Consider the following 15178-nt stretch of genomic DNA (forward strand, 5'->3'; position numbering starts at 1 on the left):
ATAATAGGGGGAAAGTCAAAAAGTCAGTCAAAAAGTTGTGGCATAGTTGTACTCTACAATGAAAAAAAAAAAAATTCATGATGAAAAAAAAAAACAGAATGGTGTTGCAACAAATGACTCAAGGATACCCACCTATCCAAAATGGTTTTCTTCCACTGAAGTCCCACAGCCAGTCCATGTCCACTTTAGAGAGAACACTTGCTAGAGTGCCTTTATATCTGAAAAAAAGACAGAGAAAGTTGTGCATTCTAAAGGATAATGCACGGTGCGTATAATTCAGTTTATATAGTTTTTATGTGTGAAGTGCGAATAATTAGAGGCATGCATGTCCATGCTTTCTGCCTCAATTTCTGTCCAAGTCTGTTAATCCATTAAAACACAGAATGTGTGTGAGCTCCATGGTAGCTGTACCTCTCCCTGCAGGCCCTATTAGCTGTGCTCCATGACACCTTGTGCTCAGTGCTGAGGGTGTAACAGTAGCCACGATGAAAGGTCCAACCCTGAGGACACATCTGAGCACTCACCATCTGTGATTCAACAAAAAATGAACAGATATGTTGACATTTGTCTGTGGACATTAATGATTTCATATGATTTGTTTTTTGGGGTTGTCAAGTGGTTGATTGGTTGGTCAATATGCTCTTGTCCAACCAAATTTTCACTGGTCCAACAATGGCTGGTTTTACTTTAATAGATCTGTGTTTCTTTTCCCAGCTGAAAATGGAAGTAGTTGTTGTTCAGCACTTGAATTATTCACTGTGACGACTCAGGCTGTTCTCACTAATTTTTTGTATGTTTTTCTATGAAAAGCAATGCACCCAAATTTGTACATATCCCATGTATTTTGAAAGGCTGCGATCACTAGATCAATGCACTGACAGCAGTAAACAAGGAAGCAGTCCCGAGGGCTTGGAAGGAGGCAGGTTGGGGTGGTAGATGGGTCACAAAAAAATGGACACAAAAAAATGGGCTTTTGCCTGGGACTTTACCCTGGAGATGTGTGTTCAGTGAATTCTGAGTGATTTTAAGGTACGTCCTTACCATATGTCTTTTCCTAAACCTAACCACATTAACTTTTTATGCCTAAACCTTAAGACATCCAGACATTCTTTTCCTAAGCCCAACCTCTGTAACTTTACGTTTATTATACAACTGTACATTATGGATGTAATGTCATTCCTGGGGTGCAAATTCCCAGGATATCACACGAACCGTTCTATGAGAATATGTTGGACAATTGGTCTTTGTGGTATTTACCCCACCTCTTCTCCACTGTGATTGGATTGCGCACAATCTTTAACCAAAGTTCAACATTTTTCAACTCTCAGTTTTAGTCAAAAACAAATCACAGAAGACATACAGTGTCGGCTTTATGATTACAGATTCATTTTACTAAGTCTCCACATGTTAATATTGAGCCCTATGAAAAGAAAAAAAATGTTTTAGTGGACACACAATGGCACCAGGTAGAGTGTGCTGTGGCAATTTAGTTAATCTTTAGATAGCATGCAGATTTCCCCCCATAGACCAATTCATTGGTGGAAGAGTAGGTTGATTCAGTTGGTTCAGTTGATCAATATTATGTTTGGTTGACCACAGCCCTAGATTTTTAAGAAATTATTTCAGACATCTGTCAATCAACCAGTCTATCAGTTTTATTTATAAAGCCCAATATCACAAAAAAACAATTTGCCTCACAGGGCTTTACAGCATACAACATCCCTCTGTCCTTGGGACTCTCACAGCGGATAAGGGAAAACTCCCCCCAAAAAAACTTTAACGGGGAAGAAAAATGGTAGAAACCTCAGGAAGAGCAACGGAGGAGGGATCCCTCTTCCAGGATGGACAGACGTGCAATAGATGTCGTATAGAACAGATCAACATAATAAATTTACAGTGTTCCATATGACTGTCTGTGTTTTGTCAAGCAAAGAGAATAATTCACTCCAAATGTATTGTCTACAAACATTCCACATGGAGTTCCGCAGGGTTCTATCCCTGATCCACTACATTTTAGTCATTACAGTCTATGTTAACATTTATGAGTATAATTCAGAGGGACATATTGAATTTTATCATTATGCTGAAGACTCCCAATTCTATTTAATTGTCAAGCCTGCTTGTCTGGGACTCTTTACTGTATTAAAAACCACATCTCTGGCATTATTTAAAGGGCCACTGTGTAAAATGGGTTGAAAACCGTTGAAAACAGTGACATCAGTGGTCAAATTCTAGATTGCAGGGCTCACTTGCTCACCCCTCCTGTCGGGTAAATGACGGTGGCTTCGTAGGGACAAAAAGCCTTGCGCAGTTTTTCAGGAGTAGGTCTATCTAGCGACGAGGTAAATGTTTATTTAGAAATCTAAACCATGTTACGATATTGTAATGAATCCCTCACGAGCAGGAGACCGGAGTAGCGTTTGGGAAAAAGGCCAGTTTATTTAAGCACTCCAAAAACTCCGGTAACACTCCAGGGGGTAAAAGACTTCGTCCCAAACTCTGACTCTTCTAGTGTAACACACACACTCCATACACACATACTCGTTTACAATACCTAGCAGGCACCCCCTCCCCTCTCTGCTCCACCAATCTCCAGCCCGCACACTGACTGACAGTGTAGCCTGTAAACAGAGCTCAGCTGTTTATTTAGCCTAGCAATATCTCCGGACTATAGTAGCTGCAATGGACGACTTTGAACGCGATTTTGAAGAGTTTCTTGTAGCGGACACAGACCCAGAGCCATACCTGTTTGAGCCGGAGCATACAGATGAGGAACTTGGATGCTGAGCGGGCGAGAAGAGAGGCTGAATCCTCCGCTCTCATTTTGCTGCACAGAATGGGATTCGGTGCTACCATCGCTGGGGAGATATATCATCAGGAGGGAAAGCGCTGCAGTGAGTGCATCTCAAGGAGTGAAGTTGCGTCTTCTTTTCCTCGCAGATGACGGTTCGGGTTCATTCTCTCCTGTTGCGTGGTAAGTGTGGTCCATTCGCAAACTTTATAACTAAAAAAACCTTTCACTACTCTCTATCGACAAACTACTAACACTCTCTGCTGTTTCCTCCTCCTTCTTCCTTCCTTCCGCTGTCTTCTTCGTTGGTTTATTTATACACTCGAAACGCGTTCTCTGGCTGGCTGGATTGTCCGCTCGGTCTGCTGTACATACATGGCGGCGCAAGATGGCGACCTCTCTAAAACAAGGCCCTTACTATATATATATATATCTATATAAAAGCATAATTATAAGGCTACGAAAACCAAACGAATTTTATTTTATAGCGATTATACACACATAAACATATTAATGGGTAGAATATTCAAATTCAGATTCAGATTTGACAATAAACCATGCCAAATATTACACACTGGCCCTTTAATGGATGTCAGTAATATAGTTTCCTCCAACTTAATCAAGAGTCAAGAGTTTTTGGCCCACAATGGCAATTTACTAAACTATCTCAGCAAATTACAGCTCAAGCAAGAAATGTGATTGTGATCAAACTCTTCAGCTGCATATAAAGAACATTAGTAAAAACAACATTGCGTTATTTGAAAAATATTGCTAAGGTCCGACATTTTCCCAGGGGTGCCGGTGCATGCTTATTAAAAGTAGGTTTCTTTGTTGTGAAGCTGGAATACCTGGTCAGTTGGTGCCCAGGGTTTCCAGGAGACACCGTTGCAGTGAAAGAGCTGATTGGTGGTCTGGTTGAAATGCAGCAGTCCCATCAGTTCTGGCACACAGGGCTTGGGTATGGAGTTATCAGCTGTAACCTATGGGCCATAGAAATGCACAAGAAATGAATTTAGTATTGCTTAAATTGGAATGCAGTGTGCCTTTAACCCTTTAGCCTAAAACACTGTAACTAGCTGAACATTTGAAACTAGTGAGAAGCACTGTATGAGGCACAGTGAATCATGGCCTGATCCTAGACTACAACATAAAACTGACATTCTGTCATTCAAGGTGCTTCTGCTGTGTCACCTAGTGAAAAGTTAAGACCCTCTCTTACAAACCACGAAATAGTGATCATATCTTACTATATAATGACGAAAACTCTGTCTGTGGGTGTGTCTGTCTGTGTGTCTGTTCCACGTTTTTCTTCTCACTGACTTGGTCAATCCATGTGAAATTTGGTACAGTGGTAAAGCGTAATGGGAGGATGTGAATGAAGCAATATTACATCAATTGGCCAAAGGGGGGCACTATAGCAACCGACTGAAATTGCAAACTTTGAATGGGCATATCTCATGCCCTGTATGTCGTAGAGACGTGAAACTTTGCACAGACATGTCTCTCCTCATGAGGAACAAATTTGCCCCAAGAAACCATAACTTCCGGTCATAGAGATTTTCCGCCATTTTGAATTTTTTGAAAAACACTTAAAATCGATCTCTTCCTAGGAAGTTTGACCGATCTGCATGAAACTCTGTGAACATAATGTAGGGACCAATATCTAAAGTTCCCTCTTGGCAAAAGTTGGAAAACTTACTAACACTGAGCTTCTATAAGGCAATGAATATTGTGGAGGGCGTAACTCATCACACAGAGGTGTATAACATCTCAAGGGTTTCACCAATCACCATGCAACTTTGTCGGCACATGACCACACGTAATCTGAGGGGACCCCTCCATTATTGACCCGATCAAACAAAATGGGGGCGCTAGAGAGCTAATTTCTTATCTAGGCCTAACCGGCATATCGATTTTTACTAAACTTGGTAGATATGTAGAACAGGACGCCTCAAGATGACTGGAGAAATTTAACTCTAATTGGCAACTGGGTGGCGCTATAACAACAGAAAAATGAACGAAGGCTGGATTCCAACCCCCACCACCGCAACAAGGGCTAGCCGCACCTTTCCCATGTGAGCTACCAGTGCGCCCCCACATATAAACACTTTCTGCCAACTAACAACTATCTGCCTTTCAGCGTGCTACCTCTACTACTAATGTACAGTTTTAGCCCACTAACTATCCCAAAATTGCCAATGCTACTACTGTACTTTCAATAAAGCTGACTATTTAATCTGCAATTTCCTATGACCTGTATCCCAAACACACACCATGTAAAACTGTATGAGGGCAACTGTGCACTCAGTGGGTATGGAATAGTTATTTCTTTAAGAAAAGGAAATGCATGAGTCTTTAAAAAAAATAAATTTTATTGATAATTCATTTATTTTGTTGTGAAATAGCTTTGATCAGATAGCCACTCCTTATCAAAGATTAACATTACTTGACGCCCATTTCTTTAAATATAAAAAACATAATTATGCCAATATGTATATCTACATGTAAATTATATTCCCCTCTCATTGTTTTAAGCCAGTGGTGTTTGTAAGAGCCAAAGTCTTTATCCAAACTGTCAAACTTTGATTGCACATGGGAGAGGTAGCCTTTGGGCTATTTGCCATAAAGTAAGGTGACATGGTATGAAGGCCGACAAAGTCCACGTAGGCAGAAACTGATGGTGGATGAATGGGCCTAGTGCAGGGCTTTCACAAAAAAATAAAAAAAACAAAATAATCTGGCAATTATGTAGTCTGACTATTATGGAAGTCCACGCAGGCCAGCCATCAGGAAATACAGGCACGGGGACAAGATTTTCTATGTGGGCCCTTCATCCACACCTATCACTGTGATCAAGTAATTCAAATGTTGTCCCATAACAAATAAAGTAAGTTCTGTCACAATTCAGTGGATATATTTATTTGTTTGTTTAATACTTCCTGTAAAAATAATCCAATTAATCCTATTTCTACATGAATTCAACTCAATGTTAAGACCTTCGCTTGAAAAGCAGAGGTAGTCACATGTGTGTCCTGGGCTGAAAAAATGCCCTCCCATGAATGACTGGAGAAAACTCAAATAAAACATTGATTGAGGAAATTACTGCAAGGTATCATATCATAAGATCAAAACAGGAGTGAACAAATACATTTTTTCTTTATGCAATCTTCCACTACTAATTACTAACTATTACTACTTTAATCAAACATTGGTCAAATTATGTGCAGAACTGAAATAGTGTGATGAATATATGGCTGTCAACTCTCTGTTTTCCAGTTATACCCAATTGTATATACAATTTATGTTAAGCCTGTTTAGGGACCCCAGTATGCAGAAATATGCAAATACACCATTTTGAAAAATTATTCCTTTTCCCTCACCAACATTTAATGTAAATTTGGAGCATTATTTGCCCCCCTTTCTGACCATATAGCATAACATAGTTGGTACCAATGGATGCTTTAGTTCTTCTTTAATATATTATGATATCACTGTAGCTTTAAAACTGAGCCTGATACAGCAGATTTTATTTGCTAACATTAGTCTTCCTCACTCCTCATCTTCAGCTCTGCCTGTCCTCACATTTTTTTTTGTCAGATATTTTGCCATTGTCTCTCTGCTCCTTTCATCTTCTTGTTCTCTCTGTACCGTGACTTTTCCTTAAGGATTCCCTGATTCCTTGTGAGACATTCTAACTTTGCTCATCAGGCTGAAGTCTGCCGCACATTTCTACATTAGTGGCACTGATGTGTTCTGCGCTGCCATCTGACCCCCGCAGTCAGATGGACTGCACCATTTCATAATACTTTCAAGGCTGGGAGTATAAGATGGCACGCTGAAATGTGTTTTAATAATAAAATTACATTTATTTATCATGTAAATACATATAGCTTGTGTTGTCAGTGATTTAAGTCAGTAAATAAATTGTACTTGATCCCATTTAAGGGTCAAACATAGACTTTTTAATGGCCCCCCGTTGGCCTTGGGCCGGGGTCATATGTACCCTTTGTCCCCCCCCACACTCCCCCCACCCAACCCCACCGCCTATTGGTGATCCTGACTCTACGCTGAAGATCCTGGCAAGACAGACTTGCTCTTAGCTGACTCACTATACATACTTCCAAGAAGCAGAAAAGGACCTTTTGTACTCACAAGACCTTTAGTCTGTGCTGTTTTTTGAGGTTTTGACATCTTTCTTTGAGGATGTGACTTTGACTTAGTAAACACAGCTGACACCTGCTGCTGTGCTCCCCTGCTAACCACTTTGACGTTTGCCTTTCTGCTCTTCCTCGATGGGGAGGTGTCGTCCTCGACTTGCATTTGCATGATGCCGTGATACTGGAATGAAGGAGACAAAAGAAATGAAGATTTTTTTTACCTAAAAAGGTTAGGTCAGTGATTATCAGCCGCTGCTGCTTACCGTGTAAACAATGTCTGTCCCGTTGTGAAAAACCGATGAAGGTGCAATCTGAAAGATGAAATGGTAATACTTTATACATACTTTTAAGCTGGAACAAATGAAAAGAAAATTGTCAGCTTGTATGAAGTAAAATCCAGCGCAGATCTTTAAGAACAGGTACTTACAGGCTTTGGGTTGCCTACAACTTTGATTTTCTTTTTTGGGACATCTGCTTTAGGTCTGGAGATGCTGTCTCCACGGGTCCAGATTACTGATTCAGTACCAAGGGGCAGTTTCTCTAGTTGAATGGATCCATGCTGGGGGTACGTGTCTGACCGGATCTCTTTTCCTCCAAGGACAGGAGCCTCCCGATTCTCTTTCAGCCTGTGCTCTCCTGTGATGTTTAGAATTTTAAATAAATAGTTTACCCCAAAATCTAAAACTCATATTTTTCTCTCTTTCCTGTAGTTCTATTAATTGTCTGTATAGTTTTTGTGTGAGTTGCAGAGTCTTGGAGATATCGGCCGTAGAGATGTCTGTCTTCTCTCCAGTATTATAGAACAAGATGGCCCTTGGCTTGTGGTGCTCAAAGTGCCCAAAAATACATTTAAAAAACTCAACAGCAATGCTTCTTTGTAGAAATCATGCCCTGGTTACTCAAGATACTGTGCTCAAAATAATTAAGGGAACACTTAATTGTCACAGTAAAACACCAAATCAGTTAAGCTGAGATCAATCTGTCCATTTAGGAAGCACAAGTGATTGTAAATCAGTTTCAGTTGCTTTGGTGCAAATTAAATTGACAACAGGTGCAATGGAGAGGCAAGAGCAAGACAAGCCCCAAAAAGGAATGGTTTTACACGTGGTGGCCACAGATAGTTGCTCTCTCCTTATCCTACCTGACTGATTCTTCTCTAGTTTTGTGTTCTGCTAGTGTCCTTGTCACTACTGGTAGCATGAGGCGGTACCTGCAGCCCAATCAAGTTGCACAGGTAGTCCAGCTCCTCTAGGATGGCACATTCATATCTGTGGTTACAAGAAGGTTTGCTGCATCTCCCAGCACAGTCTCAAGGACATGGAGGAGGTACCAGGAGACCGGCTGTCACATGAGGACAGCTGGACAGGGCCATAGAAGGGCATCAACCCAGCAGCAGGACCAGTATCTGCTCCTTTGTGTGAGGAAGAACAGGAGGAGCACTGCCAGAGCCCTATAAAATGACCTCCAGCAGGCTACTGGTGTGCATGTTTCTGACCAAACTGTCAGAAACAGACCCCTTGAGGGTGGCATGAGGGCCCCACGTCCTCCAGTGGGACCTAGCTCAATTGGCATTTGCCACAGAACACCAGAATTAGCGGGTCCGCCATTGCCGCCCAATTCTCTTCACAGATGAGAGCAGATTCACACTGAGCACATGTGACAGGTGTGAAAGAGTCTGGAGATGCTGTGGTGAACATAATGCTGCCTGTAACATCATCCAGCATGCACGGTTTGGCGGTGGGTCAGTGATGGTTGGGGAGGCATATCCTTGAAGGGTCACACAGACCTCCATGTCATAGCCAACAATACTCTGACTGCCGTTAGGTACTGGGATGAAATCCTCAGAGCGAATGTCAGACCTTACCCTGGTGGTCCCTGGGTTCCTCCTGGTGCAGTACAATGCCCGACCTCATGTGACTAGTGTGTAGGCAGTTCTTGGATGATGAAGGCATTGATATGTATCAGTAAATCCACTGTTGCTAAGTACCGCCACAACCTGTCCAGGAGCTCATTGATGCCATGTACAGGTCTGGGAGGAGATCCCCTAGGACATCATCTGCTGTCTCATCAAGAGCATGCCCAGATGTTGTCAGGAGTGCATACAGGCATGCGAGGTCATACACACTACTGAATCACATTATGAGTTGCTGTAATAAAATTCACATAAGTTGGATCAGCTTGTGGTTTCAATGTTTTATTGGTGTCATTTTGAATCCAGCCCTCAGTGAGTTGATGATTTTGGTTTCCATTGACTGTTGTTTTGCCATTTTGTACATCAGTAAATATTTTAAACTAGAATAATTCATTCATCAAGATCTGATGTGCGATTTAAGTGTTTTCTTCTTTTTTTTTTTACTGTGTATTTTCATTATATTGGAGAGAAGGCGAATATCTCCACAGCCAATATCTCCAACAGCAACTCACAACAAAACTATTTAGATTGATAAATAGCATGAGGTGAACTGTCCCTTTAATGGTGGTATGTCAACTCCCTGAGTCCTTAATCAGGATGACTTGCACCATCTTGTTACAAAAATACTATACTGTGGTGGTAAGGTTATACAGGACAGTACATACAGTCAAATCCGTTTAAATTTAATTAGTAAATGTACAATGTTTTTGTTTAGTATAAGCCATGTAAAAGGAATCATTTACAATGATGCAACTTTGCAAAGTATCCTATAAGATCTTGCAAATACACAGCTGGGGTTTATTTTTACCTCCACCAGAGTCCGTGATGGTGACCTCAGCCTTGTTGATGCTACCGATCACCATGCCTTCAGGGGAGACCAGCAGCACTTCAAACATCTCCTCAGCCTCCTCAAGGTGATCCTGAATGATCTCAATTTGCCAGCTCCTCTTTGACACTCCTACATCGACAAGAACATCATAACCTTTTACAAGAGTCTGTGCAGGTCTCATTTATTATGACGTTCGTACTTTTTATTTAGAAGTATGCTTGTTTAGCTTTAAGTGGCACTCACAATAGTAGCAACAGTGTTGTTACACTTTTACTAATGATTTTACACTGTGACTTTTCTTAAAGAAGAGAAGGAGAAGAAGAAAGCTCTGCCATTAAGTACTGTACTTCCACAGTGAAGTGACTTGCAAAACAGTAGAAATAAAAAGCTCGACAAAAAATTATTTTTCCAAAGCTTTTAGCCACATCTTGTGGCCCTTAGTAACAGATGGAGTTTGCTCAGTCACACTTGGTTCAGTTTTTACCATGTAAGTGTCAATCAATCAATCAATCAATCAATCAATCAATCAAACAATTTTATTTATAAAGCCCAATATCACAAATCACAATTTGCCTCACAGGGCTTTACAGCATACGGCATCCCTCTGTCCTTAGGACCCTCGCAGCGGATAAGGAAAAACTTCCCCAAAAACCCCTTTAACGGGGGTAAAAAATGGTAGAAACTTCAGGAAGAGCAACTGAGGAGGGATCCCTCTTCCAGGACAGACAGATGTGCAATAGATGTCGTACAGAACAGATCAACATGATAAATTAACAGTAATCCGTATGACACAATAAGACAGAAAGAGTGACAGAGAGAGATGCAGGACAGACGGTAATGATAATAGCTTACAACAACAATAATTAAAGTAACAATATAATAATAATAATAATAAATAATAATAATAATAATAATAATAATGGCTATTGTGGTATGATTTAGCCATGATGACACACACAGACTCAGGAGGTGAAAAAAATACCAGCTGTCTTGATATTGTGGCTAGTAAAGATCAGGGTGGTGACATCATCAACTGCTCTTAAGCCTCAGAAGACATTCTACAGGCTGAATAGTACTAACCACAGTGAGTAAACCAAACCTTATTTGTAAAAAGTGTGAATTGAGCACGCACCTGGATCAAACTGAATGAGAAAAGAAGGGTTTATGAGGAAGTCTTTTCCAGCTGTCGTTGTCACGTCCTGCACCTACAATAAAAATTTAAAAAATAAAAAATAAAAAAAAAGGCACAGAAACAGGTCTGAAAATCTGTAAGAAAAAGGCCAAGCAGTTGACTGATGAGTTAAAACCCTGATTCCAAAAAAGTTGGGATGCAAAACTTGAATAAAAACAGAATACAATGTTTTGCAAATCTTTTTTAACCTATGTTGAATACAGCACAAAGACAAGATATTCAATGATCAAACTGACAAGCTTTATAGTTTTTTGTAAATATACTCTCGTTTTGAATTTGCTCATCATCATCATCATCATTTCGTTTTGGTCATGGAAAAAAGGTCGTTGACAAAAAATTTTTGTCATAGTTTTTTCCAACAAAATTAATCCTGACATCAACAACAGTGGCGCCGAATAGGGGAGAAAACTTGACTGAAAGGGGGCCCCAAAAATAGGTAAAAAATTAATATAAAATTATTAAGCCATCATTAAGATGGCATTGTTTTTACTTGTTTTTGGCAGTAAAAGTTAAATATCCCCAATGACCAAAAAGTAAACATCCATATTGACTGACCACCCCTCTGTATCTGCATGAAATGGTTTGGTCCTGCCTTAGCGCACTGACAGACAGTGACGGTGCCTAGTAGCAGTCTGCAGTTGCACTAGAACGCTACAGTCATAGTCATGTTACCTACTACTAAAAGAAAGAAATGAACCTGTTAGCAATATCCATAGTGAAATAAACTAGCTACAGACTAGTGTTAGCTTACATTTCACTATGGGAATTTCTCTCTCTCTCTTGCTCTTTCTTACCATTACAAAAAGAAAACGAAATATTTTTTAATGACAGAAATTCAAACTAATTATTTTTCCACATACAAACAAAAACAGCCTACAACTGTCTGTACTGGATGCTGGATAGTTGGAAACATTAAGTAGTCTAACTCAGCCTGTATTAAAGGTACAGGCAATATTAAAATAATCCAGTTAGGTGCTTTCATTTAGATCGAATTATGGCCGTTAAATAATATAGATACAGACGTTATTCCATGAAGGGCAATTTATTTGAGCAGCTTGCGCACACACATGCACCCACACACACACACACACACACACACACACACGTATTTAATGTATGTAATCTAGTGGTGGTGATACAGAACTGTAGGTAATTTGGGTCAATGTAAATCTGTAGGATTTAGTGTTGTTCATTTTTTGGTATCAAAAATCTGCTGTTTGAGATGATGATCTTAATTTATTTTGATTGAAAAGTTAATGTATATTTAAGTAGTCTTTCATTAATGTTAAGAGAATTTTCAATTTTGGGATTTTACAATAAAAATTACATTTAGACTGTAAACAATGGCCTTTAGCCACATTTTTATGGCGGCTTTTAATCTTGCATCAAATAGTGTATTGCATACTGTATGCAGACTGTTGTATGTACAACTCACTAGCAATAAATATTGTACTGGTGGTATTGAACTACAAGAAGCAAGACAGTTGCAAGCCTTCAAAGTTAGAGTTATGTAAAGCTTTTAATTGGTCAGTTCGGTCCTGGAGATGTGGTGACAACAGCTGCGCAGGGGGGGCCCAATGTGTTATTTTCTTGGGGCCCAAAACTTCTGGCTGTGCCCCTGATCAACAACATCAAGACACACCATAGGCTTCTTTGGACATGAGCTCATCTGGAATGGACACAAAGTGAAAAACATTTTTGGGGCACAATATGCTGCCATCCAGACAGTGCCTTTTTCAGGTACGTCCTGCTTATTCCAGCAAGACAATGAGACATATTCTGCATGTGTTACAACAGCTTGGCTTAGTAGTAAAAGAGTGCAAGTACTAGATTGACCTGTCTGGACTCCAGACCTTTCTCCTGTTGAACATGTGTGGCTCATTATGAAGCACAAAATACAACAACAGAGACCCTGGACTGTTGAGCAACTGAAATTGTATCTTAAGCAAGAATAGGAAAGAATTTTGCTTCAACTGTCATAGTGGGCACTGCCAGCCATGCCACTATCTCAGTTATTAACCCGTGGATTCCAGTCATTGCTGCTGACAAGTCCCTCCCTGTCTACGGCCAGCTTTACACTAGTGTGGTGGCTTCTCCCGTGTGTGCTCCTGATTCTGGACTCCCTGCTCCTCAGATATCACCTTCTGCCTCCTCCCTCACTATACTGTTGCACACATTTGAACTGTTTGCTGTTTGTGTGCATCCAGCAGACACCACTGACTCTGCTTAGGTGTGCCACACCAGGCACTTTGGACTGAACCCCTGTTTTGGAAGTTTCCAAACCAACAAACAAACTCGCTGCCTGCTCACTCTTGCGTTTGACATGTAGTTTCATTAAGGACTATTACAAACTCTCCATCTGTCTCTGGTGCTGCTATTGGGTTTAGATCACACCCGTGACATTCAACGATAAGTCTCCTCAGTTCCCAAACACTTACTGAGGGTTGTTAAAGAAAAGAAGATGTCACACAGTGGTCAATATGCTCCTGTCCTAACATTTTTGGAACATGTTGCTGGCATCAAATTCAGATGAGTGTGTACATGAATAAAAAAATCAATAAAGTTTTTCAGTTGGAACTAATTATCTGGTGATCGTGATTACCATTTTGAGGTCAAACGATTTCAAAATTAATGAAATCGAAGGTAAATGATTTTTGGTCATGGGCGTCTGGAGATGTTATTTTGTCTTCTATGTAAGCCGCGTATGCACAATAACGCCCCCTCCCCTCCTCTCCTCTATTCACTCTGCGAGCCAGTCAAGTAGGTGAACTACGAATAATGCGAGGGGCAGGTGATCACGGAAGATTTCAAAAACAGCCTGTGGAAAATGGCAGAGGGAGAGTGAGAGTGTGTGTGTGCATGTGTCTGTGTGTGTCTGTGTGTGTCTGTGTGTGTGCGCATCAGGGCCGAACTCCGTCGTGTGTGATACAGAGAGCAGAGGAGAATTGTAAATGCGCGACCATGTAGAGACATAAATGACATGCTGTCGTGTAAACAATATAAGTCATCACGTGCCCTGCATTATAGTTTGCATAATCATGAATTCAATTTTGACCAAATAAACGTGATTATGATTTTTTCCACAATCAAGCAGCCCTAGCTTGAACATTGCATATCGTGTCTTTGTACCATGTTTAACTTGAATATATAACTTTTATGGAATTGGGGTTGTACTTAAAAAGTGAGTTCTAACAGTTTAGTAACAAACGACCTGCAGACCTTGACAGTGATATATGCAGACTCTGCCAGGTTTCCTCTTCGGATGATGTCTAGCGAGATTGTTCCCTGCTCCTCACACACAGAGTACTCAGGCTGAGACAGCTCCACGCTGGACCAGCTGAATTCTAGTCTGCAAAGATGAGGTCAAGCACAGTGAAGACTAAACTGGAAATTCAAGATGTGATAAAAATCTGTGTCACAGTGTTTTTCTTACCTGTGAGCAGGCCCACTGTTCCCCAAAGGATCAGACACTGTGAATTCCAGGCTGTCTGACAGAGACTCCCTGTCTGGGTTGATGATGTAGGCAATAGTTCTCTTGTTTAGCTCCATCTGAGAGAAGTGCTGTGGTACAAAACCACCTGCAAAAGCACACACAATGTTTTTTTTTTTTTTTCATTCTAGGCTAAGTTGTGATTCAGACAGAAATAAAATGTATTTCCTGACCTGTAGTGATGTTTTCTAGGTAGCCAAAGTAGGGCTGGCGGACAATGCAGAATATCAGCTCCTCTTCTCTGCTATCACTGTCTTGGGCCTTCAGCTCACGAGATGACAAAAAGATCCCGTATCGTCCGTCACCTAAACGCTCTGCTTTCCAAAGAGGAAGCAGTTTCACTACCTCAGGACATGACTTATCCAAAGGCTTGATCTGAAATTATAAATATGGTTTGTTAATTAAACAGAGATTTGTTAATGTGAACATCATAGAAAATGAAGAAATTTGGACCTATGAAATGATGTGACATAGTATATATAATAATAATAATAACTTTATTTATATAGCACCTTTAAAAACAAAAGTTTACAAAGTGCTTTGACAAACAAAGCAAAGGCAGGAATATCTATAGCAAGAGAGTCAAAACAGTGAAGGCAAACAAAAGCAGGACAAAATTAAGCTCAAATTGAGGTAAAGTTAAGCAAAATACAGACAGAATGATAAGACAGAATGTTAAAAGAGATAAGATCAATAAAGGCAATAAAATTATTATTTCTAAATATTAGAAACAAACGAATAGAAGGATAAAAAGACAACATTGCATAATGACAATAGAATAACAAAGAATAAATAATTAAAAGGAAT

At 40.2% G+C, this 15178-nt stretch overlaps 1 protein-coding gene across 2 annotated transcripts in view; it reads right to left on the reverse strand.

Moving 5' to 3' along the window:
• Nucleotides 1-15178, reverse strand: part of frem1a (Fras1 related extracellular matrix 1a) — a 72750-nt gene that overhangs the window by 5691 nt on the left and 51881 nt on the right. The window contains exons 26-36 of one of the 2 annotated variants that reach the window (XM_033610040.2): nt 14545-14746; nt 14315-14459; nt 14101-14230; nt 10822-10894; nt 9669-9818; nt 7376-7584; nt 7212-7259; nt 7028-7129; nt 3640-3771; nt 412-527; nt 133-218 (exon numbers count right to left, since the gene is read on the reverse strand). In XM_033610040.2, coding sequence (XP_033465931.2) covers nt 133-218; nt 412-527; nt 3640-3771; nt 7028-7129; nt 7212-7259; nt 7376-7584; nt 9669-9818; nt 10822-10894; nt 14101-14230; nt 14315-14459; nt 14545-14746 — 1393 coding nt within the window. Of the gene's footprint in view, nt 1-132; nt 219-411; nt 528-3639; nt 3772-6943; nt 7130-7211; nt 7260-7375; nt 7585-9668; nt 9819-10821; nt 10895-14100; nt 14231-14314; nt 14460-14544; nt 14747-15178 lie in introns of both variants that reach the window. The other variant, XM_033610039.2, reaches the window with a different exon arrangement.

This window comes from Epinephelus lanceolatus, chromosome 22 (assembly GCF_041903045.1).
Source record: "Epinephelus lanceolatus isolate andai-2023 chromosome 22, ASM4190304v1, whole genome shotgun sequence".
NCBI lineage: Eukaryota > Metazoa > Chordata > Actinopteri > Perciformes > Serranidae > Epinephelus > Epinephelus lanceolatus.